The sequence below is a fragment of the Cebidichthys violaceus genome, unplaced genomic scaffold, assembly GCF_023349555.1.
Source record: "Cebidichthys violaceus isolate CVI_PGR_0920_01 unplaced genomic scaffold, fCebVio1.0.p SCAF_9, whole genome shotgun sequence".
Taxonomy (NCBI): Eukaryota; Metazoa; Chordata; class Actinopteri; order Perciformes; family Stichaeidae; genus Cebidichthys; species Cebidichthys violaceus.
In genome coordinates, this window is record NW_027176975.1 from 7,926,973 (window position 1) to 7,940,455 (window position 13,483).

General features: G+C 38.7%; 1 protein-coding gene across 1 annotated transcript; it reads left to right on the forward strand.

Annotated features, from left to right (window-relative positions):
- Nucleotides 1-4,337: 4,337 nt before the first annotated feature.
- On the forward strand, nt 4,338-11,192 carry slc6a4b (solute carrier family 6 member 4b). The gene is given in 14 exon segments (XM_068703640.1): nt 4,338-4,505; nt 4,507-4,600; nt 5,558-5,692; nt 5,816-6,035; nt 6,190-6,328; nt 6,427-6,561; nt 7,492-7,595; nt 8,711-8,838; nt 8,953-9,065; nt 9,247-9,378; nt 9,574-9,673; nt 9,808-9,908; nt 10,462-10,629; nt 10,738-11,192. Coding segments are annotated over 14 exon segments (1,818 nt in total). The 3' UTR covers nt 10,819-11,192.
- The last annotated feature ends 2,291 nt before the right edge of the window (nt 11,193-13,483 follow it).

A 13,483-nucleotide genomic window follows, 5' to 3' on the forward strand; every position in this document is an offset into this window, starting at 1 on the left:
ATCCTGATTGATGAGTTGATAATAGGTGTTTGGCCGGGGGGGGGGGGGGGGGGGGGGGACATGTGTATTGGCCAGTTGGCCAATTGGTCAATACACACTGCATTTTGAATGGCAGTGTTTTGAAATGGCAAACAAGTTGGGTGCAAAGCAGAAATTGTGTTTTTGAGACTTGAGCTGAAGATTTGCTCTCTGGGAGTCCGTCTTGATAAATATGTTATTTAAGTGTGTTAGCAATTGAAAAAAAACCCTGAAAAGCAAAGACAGATCAGATTTCTAGCATTAAAATCTGACAATAATCTCCATTGGATATAGTTTCCCACATCAAGAATTGGGTAGTTGTCCACATCTTTCAAATTAAACGTCAACTTAAGTTTCCCTGAATGAGACAAAATACTGTGATCTCCTTATTGTAATGTTTTTTTTTCACGCAAATACATTCAATGTAAATAGATAAATAAGTGACCTAAACTAAAACACACATGGACATGGAATACATGGTCTCTGTGCTTGTTATATGTTCCTGACATGGGAACATTTGAGCTTCATGCCATCTTGTGGTCAAAACAAGGAAAGAGAAAATCTTATGACAAACAATTGTATCTCTAATTCATACAGATCATTTTTAAATTGTAACATTTACATGATTCAGCATCTATGATATGCCATCAATGGAATAAACTTAAAGCAGATGCTCCCCTGCTCCACTTGCAGAGCACCTGTTGCTGGTTACACTTGCCTGGAGTTTGGGGCAAATCAGGTTGAATTTCTGGGTTAGCATTCACAGCGGGTATAAACAAAACCCTTTAAATCTGTTTTTGAACTCGTAGAAAACAAACCTATTATGCTTCTACATTTTAATTTAATACATTTTGACGCTAATTTACATTTGGTAATTTACTTCAACACTTTTGTTCAAGAAAAATGTGTAAATATTCTAAGAAATTCTACAAAGGCATTTAATCCTTATGATATGTTTGATTCTATTATCACATATTTTCCAGGAGATGGCGGCTGTGCCATTGTTGACACCCAAGAATCAAAAAACACCAGCTATTTCCATATGGACTTCAGCTTTTCAGCTTTAATCTACATACGAATCAGTGTTTCCATCCAGCAACATTTTTCACACTCACGTGTGTAGTGTATGAGTGAGAAGATGTTCAGGAAAACCACCATCTGAGTCAAAATCTGAGCGGATGGGGTTGGTAGGCGTCAGTGCACCAGAGTATGGAGTTTCTTTGGGCCACGAGTCCAGTTCCGCCTGCAGGATTGAGCTGTCAGGTAGATCAGGTGGTGAAAGGATGGAGGGATAACACAGAGTGACAGACTGAGAGGAGCTGGGCTGGACCCCCCAAAGCCCCCCTCATAGTTTCAGAACAAACAAAATCCACATGTTCCTTATTCTGTGATTGAACATGTCAAGATGGGATGCCTTGTCCTAAACCCGGAGTCCTGAATTTTACATGTATAATACTTGACCAAACAGCAATTACTAGACTTTTCAGACATCCAGGAGTTATTATGTAAAATATTGATTTAAGATATGGAGTGGCAGTTTATGTGTCCTTGCCTAAGAGGAAGGAGCCATCCCTGCTTCATTGTCGACTGCTCTATTTTACACACAAGCATCCTCTTCAGCACAGGATTCCCTCGCTGGGATGACTCAGGCCTTGCAGTGGCTTTAGATAATGTGAGGTAATAGCATGTCTTGTTAAATGCCATACCAGGACTTCTGCCTGAGTAAACAACACACAAGAGCTCCTCTCCAGGTTGCCTTCGCTTACTTGTCAATGGGAGAACAACAGTGTTTATTAACAGCAAAGAGAAAAATCTGCAGGAACATAGATTCAAACTATGTGAATTGATGTTGTCACATTTCAGCAGATGATCAGAAACACCAGTAAAGAGGAAAGTTACATTTGCTAACTTTTATGTGCTCTGGATACAATAGAGATGAGAGGAATTTACAATGAGACCAACAGAAAACAGTTCAAAACGAAATAAAATTCAACATTTCAGAAATAACAGTGCTGCCATGTCCATGTCTGTTTGTCTGTCGGCAGAGACGGCCAACATGCACATGTCCATGTGTGATTAGACTCGACGTGCTCTAACAGGCACCAGAGCATGCAGTAGAGGCTCCTGTCAGTCTGATGTTCTTCTGCCCATATGTGGCCATGCAGATTGACAGGATTGTATATTAGAGAAGGCCAGTGCTATATGGTTTGTTGTTATGTTGTTATGCTTTTGACCCTCAGGGGCCGCCACACCTCGGCTGAGCAACCTCAGCCTTTTCCCCCTGGCTGATTGTTTACGCTTCCCCATCCTCGCTCTGGCAATGAGAAGACATGTTGAATCTGGAGGAATCTGAGCTCGATCCATCTATCCATCTATCCATCTATCCATCTATCCATCTCTCTCTCTCTCTCTCTCTCTCTCTATCTATCTATCTCTCTATCTCTCTATCTATCTCTCTCTCTCTATCTCTCTCTCTCTCTCTCTCTCTCTCTCTCTATCACTCTCTCTCTCTCTCTCTCTCTCTCTCTCTCTCTCTCTCTCTCTCTATCTTTCTCTCTATCTCTCTATCTCTCTAACTCTCTATCTCTCTCTATCTCTCTATCTCTTTAACTCTATCTCGCTAACTCTCTATCTCTCTCTCTCTCTAACTCTCTCTCTCTCTCTCTCTCTCTCTCTCTATCTCTCTGACTCTATCTCGCTAACTCTCTATCTCTCTCTCTCTCTATTTCTCTCTCTCTCTCTCTATCTCTCTATCTCTCTCTATCTCTCTATCCACCCATCTATTTTGCAGGCTGGGCTTTTGCATCTCCATCGATCTACATTATAGCAGAACATTATTGAATTAACTACATTTTACCATTTACTAGCTTCAGGTAAATGTTAACACCAGGTCAGACAGTTTGGCTGCCATTTGGCTTTTATCGTAAGTGACAATTTTATGATGGCGCTGGATCCTCCTGTCTTTGTGTCATATCCATTTCCCAAAGTAACTTCATTTGATGCACTCTCTCTCCTGCGTGACTGCTGGTCTCTGAATATCCAGTTAGCAGCCTTTTCAAAGTGCTCAGTGCTAAAAGCTGTGGATTTGATTACAAAGTATTTTTATTAGGTTTTTCCTAATGAGTGCAGTTAAGCTGCTGTGTTTCTCTTCTGCTGTATTCCCCAAACTATATTAACATAGGATCAGAAAGCCAAGATGGCTCAAGGTGGTATTTATAGCTCTCTGTATCAAACTTTTGGGAGTTCAAGTGGACTGCCTGCTTTTTGGCTTGAACAGGACCTTGATCTATTATTTATTTCTTTATTTTTTTACCAATTAAAATTTGTTTCTAAATTTACTTTGTCTCAATTTGTGAATGACAACTTTGAGAATGAAAAGTTCAAAGCTCTGCACAACTAGTTCATTGTTACAACAGATTTCAATGTCCCATTAATTCAAGCAAATTGCGCATATGCTAATGAGGAAGTACAATTGTCTACAATTTGCACAATAACCACTTGCATATATCTTGCTGTTCAAAGCTAATGAGTTGATTCTCATTGAAGTTGTCATATCTTCACAACCTCTTTGAAGATGAGTTACTACATTTTGCAGACATGCAATAGAGTTGTGAAGTCCCATAAAACAGTAATGAGAATGTTAAGGCTGATTCAAAAAATTACCCAAAGTGATTGAGAAAAACTGTATTATGTTTTATCATAAGTTAGCAATTTTATCTTGAAAATACATCTGAGCATTTAAAAGTTGGCAGCATAGAAAAGCATAGAAACTTTAACAGAACATTGGTCACTCTTTTTCATATATTGTTGGACTATCAGAATTGACAACAAATATGTCATTTACCAGTTAAAATGCCCTGAAACATCATAAACAATGATAGATTCAAAGCCTCTTGTTAAATACTGGAAAGTCCAATTCAATAATCTGGTGCATGCTGTGCATGTTTGTGAGTTGCAACAATAAAGTTGATTTTAGCGTAAGGTGACCATGGTGAACTCTGCCTGTCAGCCATCCTTATAACCATCAACATCTGCATTAATTGACTGGACACCCTGTTGCTGTCAAATTTGCCTAAAGCACATCAATTGAGTTGGCAAAGCTGCTCTCCTACAGGTTAACTTACTCAAATCCATCTTATTGATCAGCAATAACACATGTCACCTGTTTTGGTTGTTCAAGTGTGTTCAAGGCTGCTGTCAGTAAAAAAACACCTTTCATGATCTGTCTCCACTAACAGGTACTCCAAGTGTCAGCTGCAGCTCCACCAACTCCTCCCACTCCTCCCTGTCGTAATCACAGGAGAGATATCCTGCTCTCTATGGAGCTGCTCCTCTGACTGACTTTTCACAGTCCGATGCCCCGACAGGACTCAGCAGTCATGGCCGGCAGTCTGACCCGCCAAGGCTCCCCTAATCCCGGCTACAGCTCTAACAACGCGGTCCCGGTGCCGGTCATCACACAGACGGACTCCAGGGACAAATGGAGCAAAAAAAATGGATTTTCTCTTGTCTGTCATTGGTTTTGCGGTGGACCTGGGAAATGTTTGGAGATTTCCGTATGTATGCTATCAAAACGGTGGCGGTAAGTGGTTTAGACATTTTAAACCATCGCCATTCAGCTTCATTTCATAAGTTCGTATTTGTGTAACTTGGAATCTTATGTAATAAACCACTTTGCAAACACTTTTTTATTTTCTTCAAATCCATTCAATCTCAGAATTTGCGCTCAAATGGCCTGAAAACAGACAAGCTGCGCATCTACTGCAGAAACTGTCCGTGGTGCTGAAGAGCGAATCTGAAGCCAAAACATCACTAAAAAGTCCACAAAAAAGTTTTTACGCTGTTCACATTAGATAGCCTGTATCTACTTTCCTTTCATCACTATTCAATATTGTTTACAATACAGCAGCTTCAAGCGTTTTATGCAGAAAAAATGTCTAATTTTAATGAATCCTTTTTTTTTTTTTTTTAATTCTGCACAGATTGGTTCAGTCGTTGTGTATTTTGTTTGGTAAATGTTGCGTTTTACTTAATATTTAACATCAGCAACTAAGGGTTACATTACAACAATACAAGTTTATTTATATAACACCTTTCAACAAAACAATTCAAAGTACTGCACAAAAGACATAAAAAGGCATTAAGACAAGACGATGTAAATTATTTTAAAAATGCATAAACCGAAGATCGTGTAGAACTTTGTGTGTGAATGTACAGCAAATGTGTCAGAAGTATTTTAGTCATAGCTCTGATCTTAGGCTCTTGTTCATGGTTGGCTCAAACAAAGATTTCGATTCTTGTAAATCCCCTTTAGAGCTGAAATATGATGTAAAGAACAATTTACACATAGCAGCAATAAGCAAATGAAAAAAACAAGGCTAATGAGAAATCTCATTTTCACATTGTTGTTCATATTTCATTTCTTAATTTGGATTCAAGCCCTCTTAAGTCCTCATGATATTATGAATATCCTCACTTTCTGTCATGACCTTCATGTAAAAGCCCTACATAACATGTTCCCTCATGCATCTCTGTGCAGGGGCGTTCCTTATTCCCTACATTTTGATGGCCATCTTTGGTGGTGTGCCGCTCTTTTACATGGAGTTGGCATTGGGACAGTTCCACAGAACTGGAGCCATATCCATATGGAAACACATCTGTCCCATTTTCAAAGGTACGGTTTCACACTGAGCCGCTCAACAGCAGATATTCAGATAGTTCAGAGAGCCAGTGAATCATTTCGGATACATTTCACAGGTGTGTCTCTCTCCTCTCTCATCTCCCTCTGCTGTTTCAGGTATAGGATATAGCATTTGTATCATCGCCCTGTATGTGTCCTTCTACTACAACACCATCATCGCCTGGGCGCTCTTCTACTTCTACTCCTCTTTCTCCACCATCCTGCCTTGGACAAACTGTGACAATGTGTGGAACACCCCCGACTGCACCAACTATTTTGGCGTTGACAACGTCACCTGGACGAATTCCTCCAGGTCTCCGGCAGAGGAATTTTACACGTAAGTGCATGTAAGTGTGAGTAACAGAAACAACATGTATAAATAGCTTTACAGTAATGCTCTCCACAAATATTGTCGGCTAGTGATTTCGTACGGGAAATGTAGTCTTGCATGCTGAAACTGTGATTCAATGTGATGTGTTTCAATATAACAGGAGGAATGTTCTTGAGATCCACAAGTCATCAGGGCTGAGAAACGTCGGGGGTGTTCGCTGGCAGTTGATGCTCTGCCTTTTTCTCATCTTCACCATCGTATACTTCAGCCTCTGGAAGGGCGTGAAGACTTCAGGGAAGGTAACACTTTGTTGTTGCTCCATAATAACATAGAAGATTAGCGTCACATATCTATGATCTCTTTTTCTTGTCCTGATTTATCTTTTCTACCACACCAGGTAGTGTGGGTGACCGCCACCTTCCCCTACATTGTGCTTTTCATCCTGCTAATTCGAGGTGCCACTCTGCCGGGAGCCTGGAGAGGAGTGGTGTTTTACCTGAAACCCCAGTGGGGGAAGCTGCTGGAGACCGGTGTGAGTTGAAGAAAGTTGGTCAGTCCCCGTTTTTTTCCAGAAAAGGATACAATTCAGCCATCTCAAGAAAAACATGGTCAAGTCTCATATGTTTGTTCCCTTGAGAATCCTATTTTGTACTCTTAACTAAATATTCTTAACAGATACTCATCTTGTTAAATAATATTTATTTGTCAATATTTCTCTCAGAGATTTTTTCCAAGAAGTTCATATTTAAGCTAAACAAAATTTGAATGATGTACACAATTCACTGTGTATAACTTACCAAACAGATTTTAACTTTGGGTAAGACCAGATGATACAACTAAGATGTGTTGCTCCCCCGTTCTTCCAACAATTAGCAGTTCTTGATTCATGTATTAATTTCTACGCACTAGTCCCTGGAGAATAAGCCAATGTTTTTTTATAGATATATGAAACATCCTCATTTTCCTCTGCAGCTCACTGTGGTTGTTTTCTAAACATGTGTGAGTGCTTTGGTTGGAAGGGAATATGGATGAGACAAAATGAGATGCATAAATAAGCCACAGAGCAGGATAATAAGATGCATAATTGGTTTGGATTTGTTGCCCATTAACAAAGGCCTCTCTTTCTGTCTCACTCACCAATATCCAACGCTTCCCTCTTCTTTTTAAAGCCGAACGCGTGCTGCTCTTCAGATCTCCCTGCGTACAGCTGTGCGGCAACTAGATTTTTATATGACTAAATCAACACCTCTTCTGCTTGGTAAATTATACTGAGGGATCAGAACACAAAAATAAAAAGACATTAACCTCGTTTGGAGGGTGAAATCACTAAAAGGAAAGACCTGGTTCTAAGAAATGCTGTATTTTTATGCTGTTGAATGCCCATAGCAACTCAAAGAATCCCAGAACGTTAAGTCTCAGATAGTGTAATGTCTCTTTCTGTCATTCTTACTGTTTTTTGTAGGTGTGGGTGGACGCTGCTGCTCAGATATTCTTCTCTCTGGGGCCAGGGTTCGGGGTGCTCCTAGCTCTCTCCAGCTACAACCCTTTCACAAATAACTGCTATCGGTAAGAGTTGAGCTTTAGACCAACGGCACACTGAGTCATGTGAACCTGCACTTGTGGCTTGAACACCTCCTGTTGAATTTAAGGGTTGAGTTTAATGCATTTATTGCACAGTATGAGGTCAGAACTCTATGAGAAGCTGTGGGATTTATTGCTCATGCATTAAATAAGATGGTGTGGTCGAAACAATGCTATCAGAGGAAGGAGTGGTGAATTCTACATGGTGGGTATAAATGCCAAGCTGTACACAGGAGAAGAAATGAAACTGTACATAATGACTAATAGTGTGCATGGCTGATGTGATTAGTGGAGCACGTGAGGAAACAGTAGTAAACACTCAGATCGTGAAAGAAACTGGATACTGCTGCCTTTTGACCCATCAAACATATTACAAACACAACAATATAATGTGTAACTCCTCAGTGCGATAATGATGTTTTTAAATTGTACTGACTTCCAGATCATTATTGGTTTGCGATTTAGTTTTTGAATTTGGTTTTTGATTGAATAAATACATGATGCATGAATTGTTTTCCCATAAAATTGTCTTCTTTTATATAAGAAAAATGCTTTTCAGTTGCAAAGTACCTGACAAACTACCAATTCTGGCTCAAAACATAGGTTTTCTTAAATGTAGAAAATAAGAAATACTTGCAGTAAGTGCTTTAGGACTGTGAGTTTCAAAAGATGTTTATTTAGTTATCTTAAATGACTAATAATGTCGAGGCTGCCTGGAGATGGAAGCTTTTTCTTCATTTAAAGCATTCTGCCCATTGACACTTGGTTATCACTCCAGAGACTATTCACATTTGACAGACATTCTCCATCGCTAATGAACACACAACATACAGTAGAGCCTCATTGGTATTGTTGTTGGATGTCAATGGTTACTAGCCAGAAGTATCCTTATGTGTGGGACACAGAACTGAAGAAAAAAGGAGCCCAGTAAACAAAGGTCAGAAGTGTCAGCAAAGCATTGAGCAGCTTCCACCTCAGACAGCAATACTTTGTAAAAGTGTCTCTGATAGAAATGAAAAATTAGGGTTAAAGAAGAATTTTATGATTGACAATTATTATGCCGCATTTCCCTGAACAGGTTTTAATTTCTTCTTCAACAGTGACGCCATTGTGACCAGTTTGGTGAACTGTCTGACCAGCTTCGTGTCAGGGTTCGTGATCTTCACGGTGCTGGGCTACATGGCAGAGATTAGGAAGGTGGAGGTGGAGGATGTAGCGAAAGACAAAGGTCAGCAAATTATTTTTAAATGTAATACTTTGAAATATAAAAAAAGAGATAAAATTCAATAATAAATCGAACGTTGACCTGATCTCTTCATATTCACTACTTTAATGCTTTCAGGACCAAGTTTACTCTTCATCACTTACCCAGAAGCCATTGCAAACATGATGGGCTCAACCTTTTTTGCAATCATCTTTTTTGTGATGATGATCATGCTGGGACTGGACAGCACGGTACGAACTGTGAACTCTGACGTACATGGTGGTCACTTTATGTGTAACAGAAAACTATTCAGCTGCTGTAGTGATGTTAATTTGAGTAACTTGTATGACTCGTTGAATGGCTCATGCAGATTGAAATATCTAGAAGCTATATAATATAATAATACAACAACAACGTTATTGTATGTTTCAGTTTGGTGGGCTGGAGGCCATCATCACTGCTGTGTTGGATGAATACCCAGAGCATTTTTCTCACAGACGTGAACTTTTTGTGCTGGGCTTGGTCGTTGTCTGCTTTTTGGGTTCTCTGAGTACCCTTACAAACGTAAGTTCTTCACATTCTAAATTAGTTTAACCAATGAGAACAAAATTCAACCCCTCATTAGATCAGATAATTATCTTGAATCACATCTGTTGCAAGGTTTAGGTTGTTCTGGACACATAGTGTAGTGAATTAAAACCTGACATCTGCAGTCTGGTGATGAATTGTGTTATTAGTCAGTGTAAATGTCATTGACAGGGTGGTGCCTACGTGGTAAAGCTGCTGGAGGAATTTGGAGTAGGATGCTCCATTATAGCTGTGGGTTTCCTTGAGGCCATTGCAGTTTCCTGGTTCTACGGTAAACAAGAGATTATTATCAACTGACTGGCATTCAGTTTCTTGTATCTATGAATGTGAACTGATGACCCTTGATAATCAAATATATTGTTAGCACATAAAAAACAAATATCATGTTTATTTTGTTGCTTTCAGGTATCAAACGATTTAGCAGTGACATTGAGTCCATGTTGGGCAAATCTCCAGGATTATTCTGGAAGGTGTGTTGGGTTGCCATCAGTCCAGCATTCTTAGCGGTAAGATTTGAAATATTCTGATCTTAACAACAACTGGAGCTAAATGTCTGCAATGCTAACATTTAGGATAGATAAGAAGCGCAGGATAATCAATATTCAACATATAGTCCCTTACTAAGATTAAATAAGTGTTTTCCATTTACGTCAATGGGCTGAAGTGGACAAGGACAAAACAAGCTCTGTGTAAGATCTAAAGACTACTGAACCAATGTCCTTTTGCGACCCAACAGTTGACCAACCTCTCCTATATCTATACGAAATATCCTCCTCAAAACGTTTTCTACAACGTTTTCATTGCAAAACACTGAGGCAAATGTAAATGAACCTCCTCTACATCTAGTTTGATATCCTTCTCTCTTATTTGCATCTCTCTGGTTGTCTTTCTGTTGACATTTTGAATGATTATACTATCAAGACTTTATTTTACAATGTATGGCGAGTGTGACAGATATATTACCCTTCCTCAATAAAAATTCTTATATAAGAATACAAAAGTTACATTTACATATGGAAATTTAAATATGGAAATGTTATGTTTCCCGACTCCTCTCAGTATATCATAGTGAGCTCTCTGCTGAAAACGCCGCCCCTCACGCTGTTCGACTATAAGTATCCTGACTGGAGTATCTCAGTGGGATACATCATTGGCTTCTCATCCTTCATGTGGATTCCCATCTACATGGTCTACAAGCTGGTGTGGACCCCTGGATCTCTCAAACAGGTCAGTGGATGGCGGAGGGAGGACAAAAAAGTGTGCAAAATGCTGAAAACATGAACTGCCTGACACATTTTGCTTTAAATTAACTTTTAACTGTTTGGTTTTCCACAGAGGTTGGCAGTGTGTCTCAGACCAGAGCGGACCATACCAGACATGCACGCTGAAAGCCTCAACATGGCTACTGTGCCGTAGGAAGAAAAACACCTGAACCCATAAAGAAATATCCCTGCTTGTAGCTTCTATTCAAACAACAGTTTTAAGTTATTATTTGTGATCGAACCTGAACATTATCTGACATTGTGACTGTTACCTGCTGATGATGTCCAACATGTCAACCTTCACTGCACATGTACACTCTGTAAAATGGTAAATGCTGCTAAAGGAATTGAGGTAGCAATACTCATACTTTACTGTATGGTCAGTGTGTGTTCAGATCTATAGTATGAAGCTTCACATTATGCCATTTTCAAGTGTTGCATTTGTGCGGTTGTAGGAGTCAGTAGCGATTACCTAAAGTTAATGGTCTGCTTATCCCCTCAATCAGCTGTCTTTATCTCACAAGAACAATATGCCAAGGAAACTAAATGTAACTTATATACAGTATGTAACATTCAGCATATCATTTCTATTGAATGGGGCTGTTTTCTCTAGTTAAGTTCTATATTTTCTGTTGTTTGTCAAAGCTAGATGAAACAATGCAAACACCAGTGTTGCACTTGGAGCAACAGTGAGGTCAACACAGTTTTTTTTTGCCACTAGAATAATCATGGCAGCAGTGTTTTGCATCTACTTTCATGTAATAAAGAAAACTTTACTCAGTGGAGAACATACTCTCAGTATGTCAGCTAATGTGTTTCACACCAAGTGTTACCAGCTCTGCTGTATTTTTTTTGTGGCAATTTGAAAAGATATTGTGTGTGGTTTGTATAGGACTTAAGTCTTAACACTTGTTTTGTTTTTGCTGGACAGACAGAGGAGAGAGATTAAATGGGACCAAACCTTCATCACGTTGGTCCCCGTAGTTCTTTAATACAGTGCTTCTTTAGGATTTCACGCCAGCTGCTGGATATATCTGCTAAAAATGTTCTGTTTTTCCCCTACAAGTGTTTGTAATGGAGATACCTGAGGCACTCAGACAAAGACCATCAGTTCATTTTCAGAAAAATATCTTTTTGAAATATCTTTTAGAATCTAATGCATTGTTTTAGTATTAGCATTATAGAAAGTAGAGCCTGTGTCCTGTCTGGAGATACAGTACAATATGTACAGTGAGTGACAACTGTGAGTATATTTTGGTTCTTCATATTCAAAATGATCTTTTTGATCTTTATCTGATGCCTTTATTTAACTCAAAATAGACTGTTTTGCCTTAATCTGCCTAACTATTACACTGTATGTACAAAAACTGTAAAGGTTGTGTTGATATTGTGTCTCTCCAATGTTTTCACTCAAATTTATGTCTCTTCAAATGTTTGTCTTTTTCTTGCAGACAGACAGCATCATATCACTTGTGTCTCAACTTATTTAAAAGCCGTTATCCTTTATTTATGTTCAGAGAGTAGTGTGATGAGCAATTTGATGATTGTTGTGTACTTTTAGTCCTTTTCAACCTGGTTTATGTACTAGTCAGATGTGTATAAATAAATGATAGTATTCATTACATATTTCATTGTTGTGTTTCTCTTCATTCTTAGAGGTTAAACATGAATATGAACAAACAAACAAAAACTCAGACAACATTTATTTGAATTCCACTATCTATATAACAGCAAGAATTACATTTTTAGTGTTGGAAACATGTAGCAGAACACATGAGAAATAGGTTCTTGTAAATCTCCATATGGTGATCTTCCTGTCTTTGTAATGGCTGTCGGCTGGTGCTGCTCACCTCTATTAGATATTCTAATTAACAATCTAATTTGCAACATCCAGAATCCATCAACATATAAGGAAACAGAGCAGCCTCTACCTTCAAACACACACACACACACACACACGATTACATCAGATCTTTACTTATTCAACTCATTTTTATTCCTAAACCAGCCCCGATCACTTCAAGGACAACAGGTATGAACGTATACGAGAGTAGAAAGTGGTTTGCAACATTCGATTCCCCAAAGAGCTGCTGGTTGATGGACGTGCAGATCAAAGCTCTTTTGTGTCACTGACTGCCATTGAAGTAGAGAACAGGCAAGCACAGGAGACACATAAAAGAGACACTGCTAAATAGACGGTTTTTTCTCAACCAGACATTAACAGCTCAACAAACCGTATTTTAAAGGAAAAAATGACTGATACTGTATATGATGCAGTGCACCCAACCCGGCACAACACAGTGCAGTAGCTATAAAAGTACAGGGGGGATAAAAAGAGGAATTACAGGTTTTATACATTTCACTCTGTGTACTGAAGCATTCATAACTGCCAAGAGAAGATCATATATCATATATTCATATATATATATATATATATATATATATATATATATATATATACATATATATATATATACATATATGTATGTATAAAATTACATGAATTGTAATAGAAGAAGATGGTCACTACTATAATTACTATGCAACTTGGAGTTTTATAGGCCCCTACCAAACCTGCATTAAACTGTGATACAAAATCAGACCTGAGTGTAGACACACAGAAAGATGACAGTAGCATTTGATTTTAAATTAGCACTCTTTGTCATTAACCATCAATTATTATGGAAGTCACCAATTAGGAATAAAACTAAGAGTCTGCGGCGGCTCACAGTGGTGCTTTGAGCTGAAACTGTTGAGTCTTGGATCGCTGATTTATTGGCTGTCATGTTAATAAATGACTTCAGTGTGCTGTATGTGGA